General features: G+C 45.2%; 1 protein-coding gene across 1 annotated transcript; it reads left to right on the plus strand.

The window, feature by feature from the left end:
- The first annotated feature begins 533 nt into the window (after window positions 1-533).
- On the plus strand, window positions 534-18,692 carry LOC133459393 (NLR family CARD domain-containing protein 3-like). The gene is made up of 8 exons (XM_061739285.1): window positions 534-598; window positions 781-859; window positions 1,022-1,229; window positions 1,943-3,725; window positions 3,991-4,164; window positions 12,246-12,419; window positions 17,301-17,474; window positions 18,644-18,692. Exons 1-8 carry the CDS (start codon window positions 534-536, stop codon window positions 18,690-18,692), a joined length of 2,706 nt encoding a protein of 901 aa, XP_061595269.1.
- The last annotated feature ends 5,838 nt before the right edge of the window (window positions 18,693-24,530 follow it).

Genomic DNA, 24,530 nt, shown 5'->3' on the forward strand with positions numbered 1-24,530 from the left:
AAAAATAAAGATAAAACATTTGAAACAATTTATTCCATTGTCTTTTGTAGTTTTACCAAAAAAATCGAAATCGAAAATCGGGTTTTCAGAGAAAAAAAATCGGGATTTTATTTTTGTCCAAAATCGCCCAGCCCTACTCGGGGGTCATGTTCTGGGTATGGGTCTCTGGAAAGCGTCTAGAGACAACTCTGTTGTATTAGATGCTATATAAATAAAATTGAATTGAATTGAATAGTGCTACAGGGGTCACCCGACAGGACAGAGGACACAGGGTTTAGTGCAGGAACCCCTTTATTTCACCCAGACACACGTGCACCAGCAGAACCTTCAGCAGAGATCCCTCCCAGCAGACCTCTTGCTGGTGTGCAGCTGCTCTTTATGAAGGCAGGCAGGGTGGAGACGCTGATTGGGCACAGGTGTGCCCAATGGCTCCTCCACCCTGCCACACTCCTCATAGATCTTCATCTCCTGTCAGGAGCTTTTTCCTCTGGTTGACACATCTGGAGGTCTTACCTTCCAGAGGACTGATCCTGATGGTGATCCAGAGTTCCTCAGCTGCTTCATGTCTCCATCAGTTGTCCATGTTCCTGATCTTGTTGTAACTTTTCACTGAGGTCACATGTACGTTCTCAGTAGATCAGCAGGACTAGTAAACCTTCAGCACCACCAGTCCTCTGATGGACTGTCCTCATCCAAACAGGACTTCATGGACCTTCAGCTGGTGTTTGTCTCTGTGAGGACAGACATGATGTGAGCTAATTCTTCCTGGTTCCTCCACAGAGTGGACCAGCAGATCTCAGAGCCTCCCGGCGGTCCATCTGTCCAGCAGCATCAGACACAGCTGGACTCCATCTTTCAGGTCTGTACATGAACAACAACTGCTTCTCCGTCTGTTCTGTTGATGTTTGTCTCCATGCTGGTCTGTGGAGACTAGTGGACTGTCAGTCTGTCCAACATGGGTCTGATGTTTGTCTCTGTGGTTTCAGTCTGATTGTGTCCTTCATGCGATCTTCTGTTCCAGCTGCTGGAGGACAACATTGTAATGTTTGTGAAGAACGAGCTGAAGAAGATCCAGAGGGGTCTGAGTCCAGATTACCCAGAATCCCTAGAGCATGTGTTGGAGGGTGAGGATGAAGAGCAGAGGAGCAGCAGAGAGGCGTTTCTGAAGATCACAGTGAACTTCCTGAAGAGAATGAAGCAGGAGGAGCTGGCTGAGCGTCTGCAGAGCAGTAAGAGCATTTCTCTGAACATTTAAGCTGCTGGATAAATGACCCAGAATCCCTCAGGAGATGAATGAAATTCACAGATCAGCCACAACATTAAAACCACTGAAAGATGAAGGGAGGAACTCTGCTCATCTTGTTCCAACAATGTTCTGCTGGAATCAGATCTGTTTCCACCCATCTAAACATTTCTGCAGACCTGTCGCCCCCCACATGGTTCCATCCCTCCCCTACAGTAGCACTTCCCTGTACAGGACAGCAGTGGAGATCAATAAACATGTTTAACCTACCAACACCACAAGATAACTGGAAGATTTTAGTCCTGGTTTTCCTCTTCCAGGACTCTTGCTGAACTCCAGATTGTCTTGATGGTTCTGCAGATTATTTGATCAGATCATCTTCTGGTGTTTTCAAATCCTAAACCTGGAAAATTCACTTCACAGACACCACAACAATAACAAGAACACAACAACCCACAACCCATCAGGGCTGTACTGCTAACATCCTGGTACTAGAAACTCCAGGACCCCCAGATGTTCTTGTCACTTCCACGCCCTGAATATTCAGAGGTGTTTTGGTGGTAAAAGTGATTCTACTCAATATTGGACAGCTCATCGTAACGTTAAAGTCGATCAGTGTCGGTTCACATCCTGATTCTTAAGGAGAATTAAGTTGAACTTTATAAAACACTAATTGTTTTTTTTTCCATGTGTATTCAGATGTTTCTGCTGCAGTTTGTAAAAAGCGGCTGAAGTCTAAGCTGAAGGAGAAGTACCAGTGTGTGTTTGAGGGGATTGTTAAAGCAGGAAACCCAACCCTTCTGAAGCAGATCTACACAGAGCTCTACATCACAGAGGGAGGGACTGGAGAGGTCAACGATGAACATGAAGTCAGACAGATTGAAGCAGCTTCCAGGAAACCAGACCGAGCAGAAACAACCATCAGACAGGAAGACATCTTTAAACTCCCACCTGGAAGAAAAGGACCAATCAGAACAGTGATGACGACGGGAGTGGCCGGCATCGGGAAAACAGTTCTAACACAGAAGTTCAGTCTGGACTGGGCTGAAGGCAGAACCAACCAGGACATCCAGTTGCTGCTTCCATTCACCTTCAGAGAGCTGAATGTGCTGATAGAGAGAAAGTTCAGCTTGGTGGAACTTGTTCATCACTTCTTCACTGAAACCAGAGAAATGTGCAGCTTTGAAGAGTTCCAGGTCGTGTTCATCTTTGACGGTCTGGATGAGAGTCGACTTCCTCTGGACTTCCACAACAATGAGGTCCTGACTGATGTTACAGAGTCCACCTCAGTGGACGTGCTGCTGACAAACCTCATCAGGGGGAACCTGCTTCCTTCTGCTCGTCTCTGGATCACAACACGGCCCGCAGCAGCCAATCAGATCCCTCCTGAGTGTGTCTCCATGGTGACAGAGGTCAGAGGGTTCACTGACCCACAGAAGGAGGACTACTTCAGGAAGAGGTTCAGAGAAGAGCAGCAGACCAGCAGGATCATCTCCCACATCAAGACATCACGGAGCCTCCACATCATGTGCCACATCCCAGTGTTCTGCTGGATCACTGCTATGGTCCTGGAGAAAGTCCTGGAAACCAGAGAGGGAGGGGAGTTGCCCAAGACCCTGACTGAGATGTACATCCACTTCCTGGTGGTCCAGGCCAAACTGAAGAAGGTCAAGTATGATGGAAGAGCTGAGACGGATCCACACTGGAGTCCAGAGAGCAGGAAGATGGTGGAGACTCTGGGAAAACTGGCTTTTGAGCAGCTGCAGAAAGGAAACCTGATCTTCTATGAACCAGACCTGAGAGAGTGTGGCATCGATGTCAGAGAGGCTTCAGTGTACTCAGGAGTGTTCACACAGATCTTTAGAGAGGAGAGCAGCCTGTACGAGGACCAGGTCTTCTGCTTCATCCACCTGAGTGTTCAGGAGTTTCTGGCTGCTCTTCATGTCCATCAGACCTTCATCAAGTCTGGAGTCAACTTGCTTGAGGAACAAAGAAACACCTTCTGGTGGTTTAAAACAAGAGCAGAGACTCACCTCTATCGGAGTGCTGTGGACAAGGCCTTACAGAGTCCAAACGGACACCTGGACTTGTTCCTCCGCTTCCTCCTGGGTCTCAAACTGGAGACCAATCAGACTCTCCTACGAGGTCTGTTGGAACCAAAACAAAGAAGATCACAGAACAATCGGGAAACAGTTGAATACATCAAGAAGAAAATCAGCGAGGATCTGTCTGTAGAGAAAAGCATCAACCTGTTCCACTGTCTGAATGAACTGAACGCTGGTTGTCTGGTGGAGGAGGTCCAATGCTCCCTGAGGTCAGGACATCTCTCCACAGATAAACTGTCTCCTGCTCAGTGGTCGGCTCTGGTCTTCATCTTACTGTCATCAGAAGATCTGGAGGTGTTTGACCTGAAGAAATACTCAGCTTCAGAGGAGGTTCTACGGAGGCTGCTGCCGGTGGTCAAAGCCTCCAAGAAAGCTGTGTAAGGACAAACACGGACACATCTGTTTTAGTTACAATCACATGTTGTGTTCTTGGAGGGAACCAGTTAAATTCAGTGTTCAACTAAGTTCAGGTTCATGTGGGACCAGTTCTCATCCATGATTCATCTCAGGAAACTTTACATGCAGAGAAGAGAAATGCAGCTTTGATCAAGACTGTAGGGCAGCAACACTTATTAATTCATAGTTGAATTGATGAGTATTCATTTAAATTACATGCTTATTTCTCTTTAATCTACTCTGCAGGTTGAGTGGTTGTAACCTCTCAGGGAACATCTGTGCAGATCTGTCCTCAGTTCTCAGCTCTCAGTCCTCCAGTCTGACAGAAGTGGACCTGAGTAACAACCACCTGCAGGATTCAGGCCTGAAGAAGCTGTGTCCTGGACTGGAGAGTCCACACTGTCACCTGGAGTCTCTCAGGTCAGAATCCACCAAGTGTTCAACGGTTGACCATTAGAACTGTTTGTTTGGTTGTTTTATTAGATCCCCGTTAGCTGCTGACCTTTCACAGCAGTTTCTCTGGGGTCTCATCAGAATCATCAGCTTAATTACAACATCATTAATTAAAATACATAAACAAATGCTCCCAACTCAAAGACAACAGACACTACGACATCTGCTCAAAGTACAAAAATAACAACATTATAATCAGCCCAATGGCATTATGACTATACATTCCCTCTTTTTAAACTCAGAACTCACGACTCTTGCTATACTAAAACATAAAAATACGGAATTTACAGGATTTTCACCTGAGGGACTCTAACCCACAATCATGTTTTAAACATTGTGCATAACACATCAAAAGTAAAACCACTCTTTGCAAACTTGAACAAGCAATAAATATCTCAAAATCCATCTTTAACTTTATGAGCGTGAGAAAAATCCAATTGAAAACCAATATTAATTTGATAAATCCAATGTAAAGTCAAACTGTGAGTGTGTGTAGATGAGTGGAGAAAGGTTCCACTTTGACGAGAACCGGAAGTGCGGCCTGGACTGGTAAAAAGGCGACGCACAACACAGGAAACAAATGAGACAAAAGGTGCGCAGACAGCGGCAGGTAAAAAGACTGCTCACTTGTTTTGCAACCTGCGGTGAGCACATGTGAAGAAGAGCATCTACAAACACCAGAGAGGCCGCCGGTAAGATGCCAAACTTGTGGACTCTTGCTACAAAAGCTCTCATTGCTGCAAAAGACTGTTTGTGATAGTGTTAGCTTAACCGTGCTAGCGTTAGCTTAGCCACCGGGTCCGTCGCCTGGCAGCGTGGCTTGTTAACTATTCGATGTCCATGTGTGCTAATTGTATGCTAAATGTAAATAGTAAATTTAACTCTTTGTTGAGAACCACACTAGCACACCAGATACCCATGGCTAGAAGATCCCGCCTCCTTACCAAACAATAAAACGACAGTTGAAGCCACATTTCTTGCCAAAGCAGCCGAGTGGAAGGTTGCCTATGCTGCTCAAGTGCATGACATGGTCGATCGAAGGGCTGCAATCAAGTTGTCAAACGATATAATCATCAGCTGGAATGGACCAGTATGGTACGTGAGCCACCTCATCGCTCCCAACCCACACTCTGTCACAACCCCTGTAAGGCTCGTATGGAACAGCAATCAAAAGTTCAGAGGTGTGAGCCTGAATGACCTGCTAATGAAAGGCCCAGACGTCCTCAACCAGATTTGTGCCGTCCTTCTCAGGTATGCTGCACTAGGAGACATAAAAAAATTTATAATTCTGTCTGGTTGGAAGACAGAGAGGTGCACCTACACAGATTCCTTTGGCGAGACTCAGAAGAGGAGGAACTGGGAGAATACGCCATCACAAGAGTAAACATTGGAGACAAGCCAGCAGGGTGCATTGCGCAGGTAGCAATGCGCGAAACTGCTAACCTCCCTCATTTCACTCACCTTCAAGAGGAGCGGCAGGTTCTCCAGCATGACAGCTACGTTGATGACATTCTCACATCCCACAACGACCTTGACCGGCTTAAAATCATCACAGCAAATGTGGAGCGGATCCTAAAAGCTGGAGGATTTGAGCTCAAGCCTTGGTTTTTTTCTGGTCAAAGTGGGAGGAAAGAGTGCAGTGACAGGCTGGAAGAAAAAGCAACAAGGACCATGATCCTACCAAACCAAATGCGTGATGATGACAACAAAGCGCTTGGTCTGGGCTACATGATAGAAGAGGATAAACTGTATTTCTTGATCGCGATCAACTTCTCAAAGAGAAAGAAAAAGATGCGACTTGGACAAGATCTTCTTCTAGAGCAAATCAGAGCCCAAACACCAAACCCCCTGACACGACGAGAGCTGCTCAGCCAAGTATCAGGGCTGTATGGTCCACTCGGCCTGGTAACTCCTGCCAAGCAGAAAGGAGCCATCCTAGTAAGGAGAGCATTCCCAGAGGCAAAGGACGGAGGTTGCCCAGTAAAAGAGACATGGGACACAGCACTCTCAGGTGGCCTCAGGGAGGATGCAACAAAGCTCTTTAAAGAGTATGTCCAGCTTGGCAAAATCAAGTTTATCAGAGCACTGACTCCTCCATGCTTCACTGAGTGCGTCTCTGCAATCATGTTCTCTGATGGAAGTGAGCATGCCTATGGAGCCGTGATGTACTTGAGATGGAACTCAGACTAGGGCCCGACCATCAGATTAGTGGAATCTAAAGCCAAACTAACTCCCTTGGATCAAAGAGGTGATGCTGTCAAAGCTGAGATGTGCGGAGCGTTGTTTGCCTCACGGCTGAAGAAATACTGAGCTGCACAGCCGCATCGAAGTTGACAAGTGGTACCATTTTGTTGATATCCAGACAGTCCTTGGTGTTATACAATGGGAGAGCTATGGCTATCAGACATTCTTTGCCAACAGGATCGGAGAAATTCAAAGCAGTACAAGGATTCAGGACTGGTGGTGGATTCCTGGCTCACAAAACATTGCAGATGCAATCAGCAGAGGAGCCAGTCCTCAAGACCTGGATGAGGGCTCAGAGTGGCAGAATGGGCCAAAGTTCCTGAGTCTGCCAATGGATGAATGGCCGATCCAATCCGCTAAAGAACTTGCAGCCACTGCCAGGGACAGTATCGACAAGCTGCAAATAAGGCATTTGTTGCTGCATTAACGAGAGCAAAGGCAAAGAAACAGGAACCCAAGCAGGTCCCAAGCCAGAATCACAACAACCAAACGAAACAAAGGAGACCCCCTGCAGGCCCAACCATCCGAAGCCTGGTGGATGTCAAGCGGTTCAGTGATCTAGCTCGACTTGTCAAGACTGTTGCATGGGTCTCGAGAGCAGCAAAAAAGTTTGGTGAGCAAAATCCAGCCATGGACAGTCCAAAGTGGGAGGCAGTCTCTTCAGAGGGAGTCATCACAGTGAGGGAATGACAGGATGCCCTGAGAGACATCTTTCTTGCTGCACAAGAGGGCGCAACCTTCCCAAGAACAACTTCAGACAGTCTGGTAGTTTATAAGGATCCAAATGATCTCATCCAAAGAAAAAGGAGAAAATCCAAGCCACCATCCATTACAGGGATGTCAGGCGGCTCATTGTCTTACTCCCTGCAGAGGAACAGTTGACGACCAATCCTAGGGACCACTAAGTTTACCTTTAAAGCCGGCGATCTCCCCAGTGTTTCCATGGGAAGATTGAGTGGGAGGTGTCAAGTCAAACTGTGAGTGTGTGTAGATGAGCGGAGAAAAGTTCCACTTTGACGAGAACCGGAAGTGCGGCCCGGACCGGTAAAAAGGTGACACACAACACAGAAAACATGAGACAAAAAGTGCGCAGACAGCAGCAGGTAAAAAGACTGAACTCTTGCTACATTTAACTGTGCTTATGCGTTAAGAGCATGTAAAGTATTTCACTTTGACCTGATGAATTATTATGAAATGGAGGTGATTGTATTGTGTGTTAGCCACAGGAGTATTGAATAGAATTTATGTAAAGGGTAATTGCACTTTATTTAAATAGAATCCAGTTAATTCATACTAGTGCAATCAAGGTTAAAAGTAATTCATGCTAAAATACAGTTAATTGTTAAAATACAGATGTGATTTAAGTTCAAATGCATTATACATTAAAAAGCAACAACAGATATTAAAGTGATGAAATTCATATTTACCTGATACAATGTTTAACAATTGACAGCAGTGGGTAACTTTGTTTACACTTAATTTGTAATTTAATTTGTAATTTAGGTCTGTGGGGTTCACTGTTGAAGTGTTTATTTATTTATTCTGGTATTTTGTATACTTATTTTCTGTTATAGTTATTTGCAACAGCATTTGCAGTATGTACAGACTTTAAATATTTTTTCTTTTTTGTGTTTCTTTGATTGAAAGCTTTTTCACCTGATGGCTAATGGCAAACGGCTTGTTCTTCTTGCATCTGAAAAATAAAAGAAGGAAAAGGAAAAGCTACCTGGTCATTTGAGTGAGATCCATTTAAAACTCTGAGTAGATGACTCAAGCCCTTTCAAATGGGGTATTGCCTGGAAGACAGCTCAGAACTTGACATCCAATGTGCAGAATTTTTACTCATCAAACAGTTTCTGCTTACCTTATTTCACTAGTCAGATTTGGTTGTCTGCATGAATTGTCCAGCGCTCCCCTTCCAGGATTCCACAGTCAGGCTTTCCTGGAAACAGTCAGATCACGTCGGGGTCACCAAATTGAAAGATCCGCGTGTTCGTTTGGGAGGAACTTAATCCGGTGTGGCTCAGATCGCCAGAGCTCTGTCCACGTTATCTTCCGGTCAGCTGCCTCCTCCCATTGGGTCCACGCCCCCTGCTAACCCGCATCCCTACTGTCCTACTGCAGTGGGCTTCCTCCACCCCTGCTTGGACCTGCTCCTGGATCAGCAGCCGCCTTTCCTTCCCCCGGATCTTGTTGTAGGAAGGTCTTAGGTTACTCCCGAGTCCTGCCCGTCCAGAAGCCACTTTTCCAACCAGCTCGCTTTGCCCCAAGCGGGACTCAGCCTGGTCAACCGCCTCTTGAGCCCTCCACTTCCTGCCGGTCCTCACTTCTATGCCTGCAGAGGAGACTTTGGTGTCACTGGAGTCTCTGTACAGCAGCACCTTTCTTGCTCGGGTGACCATAAACTCCTCCATCAGACTACTGAAGGGCAGTTTCAGCTTGTTGTTCCTCCCGTACAAGGCAATGCTGCTGAGGCTTCATGGAAGGCCCAACCACTTCCGTAGAAAGGAGCTGACCTTCCTCTCGAAGCACTCGACGGTGGTCATTGGCACGTCGTAGACCAGCAGTGGCCAGAGGAGTCGTGGCAAAATGCCATGCTGGTAAATCCAGGCTTTAAACTTTCCTGGTAACCCTGACTTATCCACTGCGTTCAGCCAGGTTCCCAACTCTTCAGATGTTGCATGGAGTGCTGCGGTGTCCTTCAGGGTGCAGTCGTAGATCTTACCCAGACTCTTAACTGGCTTCTCTCCCACAGATGGAATCTCTGTGGCCCCTATTGAGAAGCGAAACCGGTCTGTAACCTTCCCCTTCCTCACCACCAGGGACCTGTATTTGGCTGTTGGAAGTTGGAAGTTCATTTGGGCCCAGCTAATGAGGCGCTCAAGGCCTTGAAGGATCCATCTACAGCCCGTGACTGATGTTGTGGTCACTTTCAGATCATCCATAAATGCTCTGATAGGGGGCTGCCGCATACCTGAGTTGGTTAGTGGGCCTCTGCACTCCCCCTCTGCTGACTTCACCAACATGTTCATGGCCAAGGCAAACAATATCACAGAGATGGTGCATCCTGTGATAATGCCCTTCTCAAGCCGATGAAATGTGGATGTTACTGTTCCAGAAGTGACTCTCAAACTGAATCAGTTTCAGAAATCAGAAACCACTTAAACTTCTACTGGTCTGATAAAGGCACTGAAGGACTCAGCCAGCTGCTTTGTTCTGAGCTAGGTAAAGAACTGTGGTTTATATTGAAGGGAGGTTTTAGGGTTTTAAAGAGTGTCTGTGTGAAGTTCATGTGAGTGGTTCACGTTTTACCTGCATTAGATATCAGTCTTCTTCATCTTCTTCTTCAGAAGAAGGAGTCCTACCGAGCCTGGCTAGCTCGGCGGAGTCCCGAGGCAGCTGACGGGTACCGGCAGGCCAAGCGGACTGCGGCCCGGGCGGTCGCGGAAGCAAAAACTTGGGTCTGGGAAAAGTTCGGGGAGGCCATGGAGGAGGACTACCGGTCGGCCTCGAGGAAATTCTGGCAAACCATCCGGCGCCTCAGGAGGGGGAAGCAGTGATCCGCCAACACTGTTTACAGTGGAGGAGGGGAGCTGTTGACCTCGACTGGGGACATCGTTGGGCGGTGGAAGGAATACTTCGAGGATCTCCTCAATCCCACTGACACGCCTTCCGTTGAGGAAGCAGAGGCTGAGGATTCAGAGGTTGATTCATTCATCACCCAAGCTGAAGTCACTGAGGTAGTTCGGAAGCTCCTCAGTGGCAAGGCACCGGGGATGGATGAGATCCGCCCTGAGTACCTCAAGTCTCTGGATGTTGCGGGGCTGTCGTGGCTGACACGCCTCTGCAGCATCGCGTGGCAGTCTACCGGGGAATCACACTCCTCAGCCTCCCGGGGAAAGTCTATTCCAGGGTGCTGGAGAGGAGAATTCGGCCGATAGTCGAATCTCGGATTCAAGAGGAACAATGCGGTTTTCGCCCTGGCCGTGGAATGCTGGACCAGCTCTACACCCTCCGCAGGGTGCTCGAGGGCGCATGGGAGTTTGCCCAACCAGTCCACATGTGTTTTGTGGACTTGGAGAAGGCTTTCGACCGTGTCCCACGTGGCATCCTGTGGGGGGTGCTCCGAGAGTATAGGGTCGGAGGCCCTCTGCTGAGGGCTGTACGGTCCCTGTATGACCGGAGCAGGAGCTTGGTTCGCATTGCCGGCAGTAAGTCAGACCTGTTCCCGGTGCGTGTTGGACTCCGGCAGGGCTGCCCTTTGTCACCGGTTCTGTTCATTGTTTTTATGGACAGAATTTCTAGGCGCAGCCAAGTGCCGGAGGGGGTACGGTTCGGGAGCCACTTGATTTCATCTCTGCTTTTTGCAGATGATGTGGTCTTGTTGGCTCCCTCAAGCCAGGACCTTCAGCATGCACTGAGGCGGTTTGCAGCCGAGTGTGAAGCAGCTGGGATGAGAATCAGCACCTCTAAGTCTGAGGCCATGGTTCTCGACCGGAAAAAGGTGGCTTGCACCCTCCAGGTCGGGGGAGAGTTCCTGCCTCAGGTGGAGGAGTTCAAGTATCTTGGGGTCTTGTTCACGAGTGAGGGGAGAACGGAGCGCGAGATCGACAGGCGGATCGGTGCGGCGGCCGCAGTAATGCGGTCATTGTATCGGTCCGTCGTGGTGAAGAGGGAGCTGAGCCGAAAGGCAAAGCTCTCGGTTTACCGGTCGATCTACGTTCCCACCCTCACCTATGGTCATGAACTCTGGGTCATGACCGAAAGAACGGGATCCCGGATACAAGCGGCCGAAATGAGTTTCCTCCGCAGGGTGGCTGGACGCTCCCTTAGAGATGAGTTTCCTCCGCAGGGTGGCGGGGCGCTCCCTTAGAGATAGGGTGAGGAGCTCTGTCACCCGGGAGGAGCTCGGAGTAGAGCCGCTGCTCCTCCACATCGAGAGGAGCCAGCCGAGGTGGCTCGGGCACCTGTATAGGATGCCCCCTGGACGCCTCCCTCGTGAGGTGTTCCGGGCATGTCCCACCGGGAGGAGGCCCCGAGGAAGACCCAGGACACGCTGGAGTGACTACGTCACTCGGCTGGCCTGGGAACGCCTTGGAGTCCCCCCGGAAGAGCTGGAGGAAGTGTCCGGGGAGAGGGAAGTCTGGGGATCCCTGATCCGACTGCTGCCCCCGCGACCCGGACTCGGATAATGCGGTGGACAATGGATGGATGGATGGATGGATGGATGGATAGATATCAGTCACAGCTTCTGTTTGGAGAATCAGTTAGATCTCTGATGGTTTCAGATGACTAGCTAGGCTAACGGCTAACACGTTCAACTCATCACCATTCATTAAAATTCTATTATTATTTATTTATATTCTGATTGACATAATCATTGTTTAAACAGTGTTTAAACCTCCCCTTTCTTGGTAAAATCATATAAAAGCAGGTTTTCAACAGCTGTACAACCTCCTGACACTGAATCACTGTTTTGATGTCTACCAGTCAGGTTTCTGTCCACATCACAGCACTGAGACAGCTCTGGTATAAGTCCTTAATGACATCTGCTACTATACTGAAAGTGGCAACATTTCAGTCTTGGTCTCACTGCAGCTCAGTGCTCCGTTCAACACGGTGGACCAGAACATCTTGATAACCTGGTTGAAGAACTGGGTGGGACTGGGACCTAGCACAGCACTAATCTGGTTGGAGTCCTATCTGAAAGACAGAGTCTATTTATTGTCTTTAAGTATGATGAAATATTAAACAAATAAACTTTCATAAATAACCCCATGATCTCTCTTTTATCTCGTCTGCAGGTTGAGTGACTGTAACCTCTCAGAGGACATCTGTGCAGATCTGTCCTCAGTTCTCAGCTCTAAGTCCTCCAGTCTGACAGAACTGGACCTGAGCAACAACAACCTGCAGGATTCAGGACTGAAGAAGCTGTGTCCTGGACTGGAGAGTCAACACTGTCACCTGGAGTCTCTCAGGTCAGAACCCACCAAGTGTTCAACTGTGGACAGATAGAACTGTGGTTGATATTGAAGGATTGTTGATGAGAGTTTTAATAACTGTAACTGGGTTCAGATCGGGTTGAAGCGCTACAGACAGTCGGTCAGAAGTGTGTGTGGATGATGATCGAGGAGAAGGGATCTACCAAGTCCACATAAACGTCTGTTTGTAGTTTAGTCAGTTTCAAGTTATTTCAGTGATCAGGCGTGGGTTTTTTTCTTCCTAGTTGAATAGTATCAACAAGTTTGTCCACATGTGAACATCTCTAAGCTCCCCTCTCCAATCTGATCTCTTCTTTAGCAATAAAAGTTTCTCAAATACTTTTATGTCAGACTTTTGTTTCCTATTTAATATTGAATTAGTTTCCATAAAATGATCAAACTGGAGCACCAATAACTGTCAAATGGTGACGTCCTCAACAGCAGAAGTGTCTGTTCTTCTGACCTCGGCCCAGTCTGTGTCTGAATGTCGACAAGGTCTTGGACTGATCAATATTCTATCATTGATCCATTTCTGATCATCTGATCTTGAATAAAAACCAGCAGATTTTTTCTGGAGACTTCAGAACATTTCAGACCAAACGCCGTTCCTGGAAACACGAACGCTGTTTGGTTGAGAAAAGAGTCAGAAAGTCAAAAGTTTAGTCAGCTCAAATGAAGCTCATTAAAGTGATCTTTAAACACAGCTGACTTATCTGGTTGTGAAACTCACTAAAGTGTTGAGTCATTGAGTGTGATATCACATGTTCAGGTCACATGATGCTCTTCACACGTCTCTCTCCACATCTAGATGCTGTCGGCCTCAGCAGCAGTGGGACTCTTTGTATGTTGTTCCTTAAATTCATGGAAATCATGGACAGCTCAGCAGAATTGACAATGAACATTACTGTTTGAGACTATCATTCAGAGAAGATAATGTTGCCATGCCCAATAACCGTCAGTTTGCTGAGCAAAGAGCCCTCTGCCTGAAAAGGAAACTGGAGAAAAGTGCTACATCGGAAGAAGAATATGCTAATTTTCTTGGTGACGTCATAAACAAAGCTTATGCACAGAGGGTGCCAGAACATCAATTGGAAGGAAAGGCAGGAAAAGTCTGGTACATTCCACATCATGGCGTGCACCATTCTAAAAAGGGAACTTTGAGAGTGGTTTTTGACTGCAGTGCAAACTTCAAGGGAATTTCACTCAACAGTCAGCTACTCCAGGGACCTAACCTGACAAATTCTTTACTCGGAGTTCTCACAAGGTTTCGTCAAGAATCTATAGCAGTGGTGGCAGATATACAGGCAATGTATTACCAAGTCAAAGTGTCAAAACAGGATGTGGACTTTCTTCCGTTGCTCTGGTGACACAGACAATCTCCCTGTCGAAAGAACATTAGTGGTGTGTACAAACTGACACCTTCATGTTTAAAATGGCAGCTCAAGACAGACCACTCACAAGACGGGGCATCTTGTCTGTTGTAAGCTCAGTTTATGACCCCATTGGATTTCTGGTGCCCTTTACCTTACCTGCTAGGTTGATGCTGCAGAACCTCTCTAGGTTGAGCTACAGCTGGGAGGATCGCATTCCTCAAAGCTTCCAGGAGCAGTGGGTTGGGTGGCTAGAAGACCTAAAAAGGCTCAACACATTCAGTGTGCCGAGATGCATCAAACCCAAAAACTTCGGACAGCTCATAAGTGTCCAACTACATCACTTCTCTGACGCTAGCGAGGACGGCTACGGCACAGTTTTGTATCTGAGGCTGCAGAATGACAAGAACCAGACTCATCTGGCCTTTATTCTAGGAAAGGCACGAGTTGCTCCAGTAAAGAAAGTGACAATCCCAAGGATGGAGCTAACAGCTGCTGTGCTTGCAGTAAGAGTTGACAGGATGCTTAAAGCAGTGCTGCAACTAGAGCTGGACAGTTCAATCTTCTGGACAGATAGCACAACTGTGCTAAAGTATATCAGAAATGAAACAAAGCGCTTTCACACCTTTGTGGCCAATAGGGTCTCCACCATTAGAGAAGCCACTGCTGTTTCACAATGGAGGTATGTTGACACAAAACAGAACCCGGCTGATGAGGCGGGGTGAAAGCTGAGTACCTTCTTACACACAACAGATGGATCCATGGCCCAGAATTTCTTCTCAAGACTGAAAGAGATTGGCCTGTTAACATTGTGGAGACTTTTTCCATCAGCAGCAATGACCCAGAGGTCAAAGGAGAGGCTACAATGAACACAATAGGCATCAAAGATGCACCAAATGCAACAACTTCTACCAATAAAGAGTCACAGCGTGCAACAACTCAGCTTATAGCCTACTTCTCTTCATGGAAGAGGCTAAAAGCCTCAGTGACCTGGTTTCTCCGGCTGAGAAAGATGTTGCAGATGTTGAGTAGAAAGAGAAAGGAAAGTCAAGCATCTGTGTCTAGCAGTGGATTTGACATGTCTCCACAAAAGAACAAAGTGGAAAAGAAGATGCAAAGATTCAGAGCCACACTGGGTGTTCACACTTTGTCACTGGAAGATATTAAAGGTCTGGAGGCTGATGCACACCTAAAAAAGACTTGGTGAAACAGGTGCGTAGGAGTAGGTAGGAGTGAATCAAGGAAAAAAAGGGGGTCTCCCGCACACTGTAAGGTCAAGTGCAAAAAACTTTAATAGGGTAAACAAAAAAGCAACGTTTCGGTCCGCTCTGCTTGAGAAAGGTCCTGTGGACCGAAACGTTGCTTTTTTGTTTACCCTATTAAAGTTTTTTGCACTTGACCTTACAGTGTGCGGGAGACCCCCTTTTTTTCCTTGATTCACTGGAAGATATTGAAATAGCTCAAAGTGCCATCATTCAGTACTGTCAAGTGGAAAGGTTTGGTGATGAAATAACTGCTTTGAGAGCTGGAACATCTAGAGTGAAGAAAAGCAGTCACATTTACAAACTTGACCCAGTGATGGAGAAGGGGCTCTTGAGAGTGGGAGGATGGCTTAGCAAAGCGGCAATGCCTGAAGGCATGAAACGCCCAGTCATTCTTGCTAAAGATCAGTATATCTCCACTCTCATTTTGCGCCACATTCATGAACAGTTGGAACACTGTGGAAGGAATCACCTGCTTTCCAGACTTCGTCAGCAGTATTGGATCACCAGTGAAAATGCAGCACCCAGAAAGATCATCTCTTCCTGTGTCATTTGCAGACGCTACAGGGGAAAGCTGGGTGAACAAGAGATGGCAGATTTGCCTAAAGAAAGGCTTCAATTCAACCTCCCACCATTCACAAATGTGGGTGTCGATTACTTCAGCCCTTTTGAAGTAAGGGCAGGCCGCAGCCCTTATTAAACATTATGGGGTTATCTTCACCTGTATGGCCAGCAGGGCAGTGCACTTGGAAATTGCATACTCATTAGACACCAGTTCTTGCATCCATGCACTGCGCAGGTTCATTTCCAGAAGAGGCCAAGTATCACACATCAGATCAGATAATGGAACCAACTTTGTAGGAGCGGAACGTGAGCTGAGAGAAGCTCTATCTGCTCTAAACCACAAGAAGTTTCAAGACTCATTACTTCAGTCTGGAGTGAAGTGGAGCTTCAACACTCCGGCGGCATCTCACCATGCCGGAGCATGGGAAAGAATCATTCGCATGGTTAGAAAGGTGCTGAACTCCGTACTTCACCAGCAAAACTTAGATGATGAAGGACTGCAGACTCTTCTTTGTGAGGTGGAAGCCATATTATATGACCGTCCCCTCACAAAACTGTCTGATGAGTCCAATGATCTGGAACCCTTGACTCCTAATCACATCCTCTTATTGAAAAGTTAACCTGCTCTACCACCTGGGGTTTTTGAGTGATTTTTACACCAGACGATGATGGAGGCAAGTTCAGTTTCTTGCAGATCTCTTCTGGCACAGATGGACTTCTGAGGACTTACCACTGTTACAGGAGCGACAACGGTGGCCAAAGGACAAGAGGATCTTTGTCACAGGGGACATTGTTCTTGTTGTGGACTCTACTGCCCCTCGTGGATCCTGGTTGTTGGAGAAGGTATTGCAGTCCTGTCTTCTGCTGGAAGCTGACTAGAGACTGATGTAAAAGACTTATCCCAACTTTGGGGTTACCTCTGACTATGGGAACATACCTGACATTACCATTATTGACTGAAACACACTTTGTCATTGGCTCCAGTATTTCTATGATGTTGAATTGTTATGTTATTATACAGTAACAATTAGGGGCCGGTGTGTTGTAGACAATTTAGAGTTGTGCTGTGTGTGTATGTATGTGTGGGTGGAGGTTGTCATTGCATCACCTGCGCACCTGTGGGCATAGAAGGTAATTGGCAATCAGAGGTTAGGTAAGGGAGACACAGGTGATCAGGTGCAGGGGAATTAGGAGCTGGGAAAACACAGTTTTTCAACCGTGCATGGAGTGTGTGTGTCCGCATGGTTTGTTCTGTCGCCAGTAGCCTAATGTGTTGTTTTTGATAATACACAAGCTTGTTTTTTAACCTCTCATTCAGCACTTGGATTTTGTAGGTGTTGTTGTTTTTTGAAGCTTTTCACTTGTAAAATAAAGTGAACGCAGCTTCATGTCGGACTACTTTTTTTGGAACCAGCATGAGTTGGAAATGTCTTCAAATTCCCTCACATGGCATTTTTGTTGTTAGATTGCCATTACAATGTTCATCCACAAGTTTACTTCAGGCTGAAACGTCTCGGCAACATTTGTTGGATTGTTGATTCAGGGTGAATTCCAGTGTTTCTGCTGATCCTCTGACTTTTCCTTCAGCGCCATCATCAGGTGAACACGAGGACAGAGTCAGCTTTAGTCTCAGAGCAGTTCTCTCAGAGTCTCTGCATGTGTGTTGTGTTGTGTGTCTGCAGGCTGTCAGGCTGTCTGATCTCAGAGGAAGGAAGTGCTTCTCTGGTCTCAGCTCTGAGCTCCAACCCCTCCCACCTGAGAGAGCTGGACCTGAGCTACAACCATCCAGGGGAGTCAGTAGTGAAGCTTAGTTCTGCTGGACTGGAGGATCCCCGCTGGAGACTGGACACTCTCAGGTATGAATGACATCAGTGTGCTGGACTCTTCATGGTGTTTTGGACATCATCTTTGTGTTTCTCTGGCTTTGAACAGAGATCTTTGAGCAGATGGAGCTGCTGCAGCTCATCTGGTTCTGCAGCAGAGCTGATAGATGCAGTTCACAACTCTGAGCCGTTCTTGATCCAGTAAACATCCCAGAACCACAGCAGTGTGGTTTTCAGGCCCATCCCAGCACAATAACAGCTGCACCTTCACTCATCCATGACATGGTCTCCTTCTGCTGCTAATTGAGCAGAGATGAAACCAGATGAGAAGAATGTGTTGAAACTGTGCTGGAAGGTGACGACCACAGGACAGCCCAGATGCTGCATTCAAGTGCATCTGTCCAAGCGTTGGACTGTTCCTTCATCATTGTGTGAGAGCCATGTAATGTCCATGTTTGCTGAGAGAGACTGTGCTGGTCTGACCCCCCTCCTCCTTTCAGGGTGGAGCCTGCTGGACAACGATGGTTGACACCAGGTCTGAGGAAGTGTAAGTGTGTTTTTATTTCATTCACACATTCTACCATCTTCACACTGACACATCACTCATTCATGAGTCCATCAGTGATCAATGACAATAACTGCAGCTGGGTTGTTTGTTCTCTCCATCAGATTCCTGTCAACTCACCATCGACACAAACACAGTCAACAACAACATCAAACTGTCTGATGACAAGAGGAAGATGACAAGTGTGAAGGAGGATCAGTCATATCCTGATCATCCAGACAGGTTTGATTACTGTCCTCAGCTGCTGTGTAGCGTTCTGATGGGTCGCTGTTACTGGGAGATCCAGAGGAGAGGAAGAGTTTCTGTATCAGTGAGTTACAGAAGAATCAGCAGGAAAGGAAACTCTGTTGACTGTTTGTTTGGAGAGAACGATCATTCCTGGAGTCTGGAATGTTATGATGATGGTCAGTACCGTGTCTGTCACAATAAGAGAATAACATCTTCCTCCTCCTTTTCTTCCTCAGTCTCTGACAGAGTAGCAGTGTATGTGGACGTTCCTGCTGGAACACTGTCCTTCTACACCGTCTCCTCTGACAGAATGATCCACCTCCACACCTTCAACACCACGTTCACTGAACCTCTCTATCCTGGGTTCGGGGTTTGTTCTGGTTCTTCAGTGTCTCTGTGTTGAATTCAGTCTCAAGAGTCTCCTCCTGTCAGAGAAACAGTCTCTGCTGGATGGATAGTTGAGTCTGTACATGTCTGTCTCTGTTTCCATCAGAACACCTGAATCACATGGTGAAACTGTTCTGAATGATTCCTTGACTTCTACCTCTTCCAGTCCTTTAAAGGTGGAAGCTGCCGTTATTCCAGGATCCACATGTTGTTCTTCTGTCTGTTTCCAGTCAGAGCTTCACAGTGAACAGCAGCATGTTGTTTCTCTGCAGCTCAGTTCAGCTGAGATTATTCAGTTCATGTCAGTTTATTGTTTTTTATTTTTTTAGTTTTGTTTAGTTCATTGGTCCTTTCAGTTTCCACAACACAAATAACCCAAAGTACAGGTGTAAATCATCACTGTTATACAAAAAGATATATACAATTTTAACTAAAAACCAAGGGCCAAAAGGTGTAGACTTTTCACAAAAACAAAATGTTAGCTTTTATAAACTAGTGCAATGTCATTAATATCATTCCATACAGTATTTATATAAGCAATAATACAATAGTACATAAAGATACCTACACATAAACACTGGGTCTGTGATTTCTTTGTATGTATTTCCACACAATAAGTGATGAATGGGACAATGAAGTAACTGTATAACATATTCAGGGAGTCATGACTGAGGATATCCTTGGTTCGGTGCAATATTCCGATTGATTTAGATACCTTTGCCTTTAAATGATCAACATGTGGCTTCCAGCACAATTTATGGTCAATAACAACACCCAAAAATGTATGATCATAAACTCTTTCTATTTCAAAATCCTTTATCATAATTCTTTTGTGATTATTAGTTTTCCGATATCCAAATAATATAATTTTTCTTTATTTAAATTTAATGATAATTTGTTGGTATCAAACCATCGCTTTAGGGTTTTCAGTTCCTGTTGAACTGTATTCAGAAGCTCCTCGATATCATTTCCAGAGCACAGCAATGGTGGTATCATCTGCAAACAGTACAAAATTTATAATCTTTGACACATTCCATATATCATTCATATACCACATGAAGAGTTTGGAGCTCAGGATAGATCCCTGTGGCACCCCACAGGTTACCCTCAGCAAGTCAGAGTTGACATTAAGTTGTACATATTGTTGTCTATTTTCAAGATAGCTGCAGAGCCAGGAATGTGCTATACCTCTTATGCCATATCTTTCAAGTTTATTCATCAGTAGTTTGTGATTTATCGTATCAAAGGCCTTTTTTAGGTCTATGAATACCCCAACCGTGTATTCCTTATTATCTATTGCTGTTGATATTTGTTCTGTTCGTTCCATCACTGCCATTGCTGTTGATCTATTAGATCTAAATCCATATTAGTTACTTATTATGTTACATTTTCAGAGTATTGATCTAATCTTATTACAAAGAGTTTTTCCAATATTTTTGGAAACTGTGGTAATAGAGAGATTGGTCTGTAATTGGAAAACATGTGCTTATCTCCATCTTTGTATATTGGGATGACTTTGCTATTTCCATTGAGTTGGGAAATATACCTGTTTGGAGTAATTGATTTCATATAAATGTTAGTGGAGTTGCTATGAATTCTTTAATATTCTTTACTAGTGCCATATCAATATCAGTTGAGTCAGTAGACTTTTTATTCATGAATTTGTGAACAACATCAAGTTCACTTATTTCAATCTTTTTCAGAAAAATTGTGTTTTCATTTCTGTTAATGATGTCCTCCTCTACTCCATCTTTATTGGTAGGATCGTTTATTTGCTTTGCCAGGTCATAACCAACATTGACAAAGTAATTATTGAAATCATTTGCAGTCTCTTTAATTTTGGTCATGATTGGTTGATTGTCTTTGATAAAATAATTAGGGTATTCTGATTTTCCTATGCCATTTTTCATTATACTGTTAAGTACTTTCCATGTTCCCTATATGTTGTTCCTATTTTCTATTAATTGTTTATTATAATAATTCTTCTTCGTGGATCTCATTATACTTATTAATTTATCTTTATACTTTTTATATTTGGTTTCAGCTTCCTTGATTCTGGTTTTCATAAACTGTTTATAAAGTAAGTTTTTCTTTCTACTGGCGTTTTCTAATCCCTTAAGTGAACCAAGGCTTGCAGTTAGTTTGCTGCACATGTGACCAACTGTGATGTCAGAGAGGAATAACTGATCTGCAATCAGCCAAGATGAAGTTACAACCTGCTGACAGATTTGAGCACAAGGTTGCTGTGCAGCCAGGGTTCATCCTGGTCTTTATTCACACCCACTTCCTGTTGCAGCCATGACATCACTACTGGACTGTCAGGTCTCTGTCATGGTAAAGGGTTTGTTTATATGTGAACTCTCACCAAGATGAATAAGATGATCCATCCATTATCTAGAACTGCTTCATGTTCAGGGTCCCGGGGGTCGGCCTTGTTGATTTTAAATGTACTATGATGATTTTCTTATGGTCCATCGTCCACTGGATCAGATTTCCACTAAATCTATATTTCTGTAGATACCAAATATAATCAGCTGTTGTTTTTTTTGATTTGATTTGATTTTGTACATGTAAAAAACAGCAATTAGAGAGAAGATAAGAAAACAAAACAATAAAACAAAGAATATGCACTTTAACACTTACTATCTTAATTTACATGTGTGCAAAAAGGAGTAGGAAGAAGTGTAAACTTATTTAATCCTACCCCCATTCACTAATCATTTATTAACAAGTATTTATAATAACTAACTATACTATAATTGTACTCACACACTGTACTCACACACTTACCTATACATACATACACATAGTTGAGTATTTTTATATATTTGTACACACATGCCCATATAAATATTTATATAAATATACTTATTTACACCATACTATCTCTATATTAACTCCATCTGCTCTATGCATATATCTACTTACACACACACACACACACACACACATACATACATATATATATATATATATATATATATATATATATATATATATATATATATATATATATATATATATATATATATATATATATATGTATATATATATATTATTAGGGATGCCCCGATACTGGTATCGGTATTCTCTCATATACTCGTAATCGTACTCGCAAAAATACCACATGCCGATACCACTTGATTGTTGTTGTAGTTACTGGTTAGCGCCTCTAGGGGGAAATGTTGAGCTGCCCCGCAGGGAGGGCCCCGGGGGAGTGTGCAGCCTGGCGGCGGAGCAGCCGCTGAGCCAGTTTCAGTTTCAGTTTGTTCTATCTTCCTTAATTATACAAACTGGACGGTTGAGTATTACCCTTACTCACAGGGAACTTTATTAAACACTCCACATACAGTAACTCACAGTACAACGTAGTCTCATCGCAGGTACATCAACTGCGCATGTACGGTGCTTCACCTTAAGCCGTCCGTGTGAAACAACATAAACAATCCCTTTGTTACATTCCGGTTAGCCGCTAGTCGCGTGCGCGTTCCCAGCCCGCTCCCATCGCGACAGGGCCGTGGAGGAAAGTTTTTTGTTTAAAATTGAATTTCTGTTGCAAATAAAACCTGTCTTCCAATTAATTGCATTTTTCATTGCATTTTTAGACTATTCAATTCAATTCAATTTTATTTATATAGCGTCTAATACAACAGAGTTGTCTCTAGACGCTTTCCAGAGACCCATACCCAGAACATGACCCCCGAGCAGTTATTACATAAACAATGGCAGGTAAAAACTCCCCTAGTGGGAGAAAAACCTTAAGCCAAACAGTGGCAAGGAAAAACTCCCCTTTAGGAGGGAAGAAACCTTGAGCAGGACCAGGCTCATAAGGGGGGACCCTCCTGCCGAGGACCAGACTGGTGGGTCAGGGACGGCAACAGCACAGCAGGCAGGTGGAAGCAGCAACGGGATGACCAGGGGTGGGGACCGCAGGCCAGCACGCAGCTCCCGAAGCTCCGGCCCAATCAGCAAGTCCCAGGTTGGGGTGCAGGGTCAGGGAAAGACTTGTGCTCCGTAATGCAAGCTACAAGCCACCCACGACCACCTGCAGGTTCCGGTGTCCGGTAAAGGATGCTGCAACATGGACAAAAGAGAGAAAAGGGAGGAGAAGGGGGGGCCAGCACAAGAAACTACAGGAGCGACTCTGACACACTAAAGTTTACACTACCTAGAGATTTACCAACACCAGCTAGAGGTTTACTAAACACTAACTATAGGCTTTACTAAACAGAAATGTTTTAAGTTTAGTTTTAAAGGTGGAGGTGGTGTCAGCCTCCTTAACCCAGATTGGAAGTTGGTTCCATAGTAGTGGTGCCTGATAGCAGAACGCCCGCCCTCCAAATCTACATTTAGATACTCTAGGAACTATGGGGTAAATCCACAAAGAACAGATTGCGCCCGCAAATAGCGCTGTGAATTGCGCTGCATTTGCGCCCGCAATTTGCCCCGCTTTAAGGTCCTATTCACAAAAGATTTTGCTCTAATGATATACCGGCGCAAACACGCCCATAAAGTTTTGCGGCTGAGTGCAATTTGCACTTGTCTGAGTGAGCGGAGCTGTTTCCAGTGTTCTCCGTATTTCAGCACACAGATTGGTCCATAATGAAAACTGCAGAGAGCACAATAGCCTCAACTTCCACGTATTTGTACTTCTAGTATTTCGCATGCAGATAGATAGATAGATAGATAGATAGATAGATAGATAGATAGATAGATAGATAGATAGATAGATAGATAGATAGATAGATAGATAGATAGATAGATAGAGAAGACCTCAGTGTCTGTATGACATAAGCTAATGAAATGTCAAATGTTAAGAGGCTGTGCGCATTTACGCACAAGGCACAGCACCCGTACTGGATCGGGATCAGATTGGGATCTAATGGTAATTCATGTTCTTTGTTTTGCTACACGTATGAAAGCTGTATGTGTACACTGTATGAAAGCGATACGAAAACGGCCCCGCAGCCCCGCTTCACCCCCCGCTCCCTCTCCTCCTCTCCCGTCTCCCCTCAGAGCTGCTCAGGGCGGGTTTATGGTTCTGCGTTCCTTTAACGCAGAGCCTACGGCGTAGGTGCGCGTCGCCGCGTACCCTACGCCGTAGGGTCTGCGTCGTTTTAACGCGGGACCCTAATTTAGGCACCATACACCTGCACGTAAAGGTTTCATGCGCGAGTAAAACTCATATATATGAAAAAAAATCTGAGTCCCTTTAGGGGCTCCGTGGGGCTCCCTAAACGCAGCCCCTCATTTGTTCTGTCCTAAAGTGTGAGGAGGTTCCCCGCATGTCACCACGGCAGCAGCAGCAGCAGCACCAGAGTCCTGACTGACTGAGCTTCACACAGAGGGACACGATCAGCGCTATTTTAATTTATTATTTTAAGTCTGATATATGTTGTGATATGTGATGACATTATTAAGCTGTTAAACACACACATTCTAGATTTATATGTTTATATGGTGGAATTGTTTGTAATAAAGCAGCCCCTAGCCTACTGTATGGATGAATCCTGAGCTCCGTCCTGTTATTTTTATTTTTAAATCCGAGATAAGTCCACAACCCCACTTGATCTGACTGTCTACAGTCATGTCTGACTGTAGATTTCACCCTTAATATCATTCAGTATCACACAGGCTTGAATGACATTGAGAGAGAGAAACAGAGAGACGGGGAGTGAGGAGTTTGCGCGCAGTTTAATACACGCTTCTGAAAGACGGTATTTGATCCACTATTTTTGCGTGTGGCAAATAGCCCTGGCTTTTGTGAATTAGGCGCTTTTTGCAATGAGGCTTATTTGCATAGAAAGGGGGCAATTTTGCGCCGAATTACCTAATTTGCATGCATGCAAATGGTACCGGCGCAGACTGCCACTATTTGCTTGGCAGCGCAGTTTGTGGAGCAATTCGCC

The sequence above is a fragment of the Cololabis saira genome, chromosome 14 (assembly GCF_033807715.1).
Source record: "Cololabis saira isolate AMF1-May2022 chromosome 14, fColSai1.1, whole genome shotgun sequence".
NCBI classification, from domain to species: Eukaryota; Metazoa; Chordata; class Actinopteri; order Beloniformes; family Belonidae; genus Cololabis; species Cololabis saira.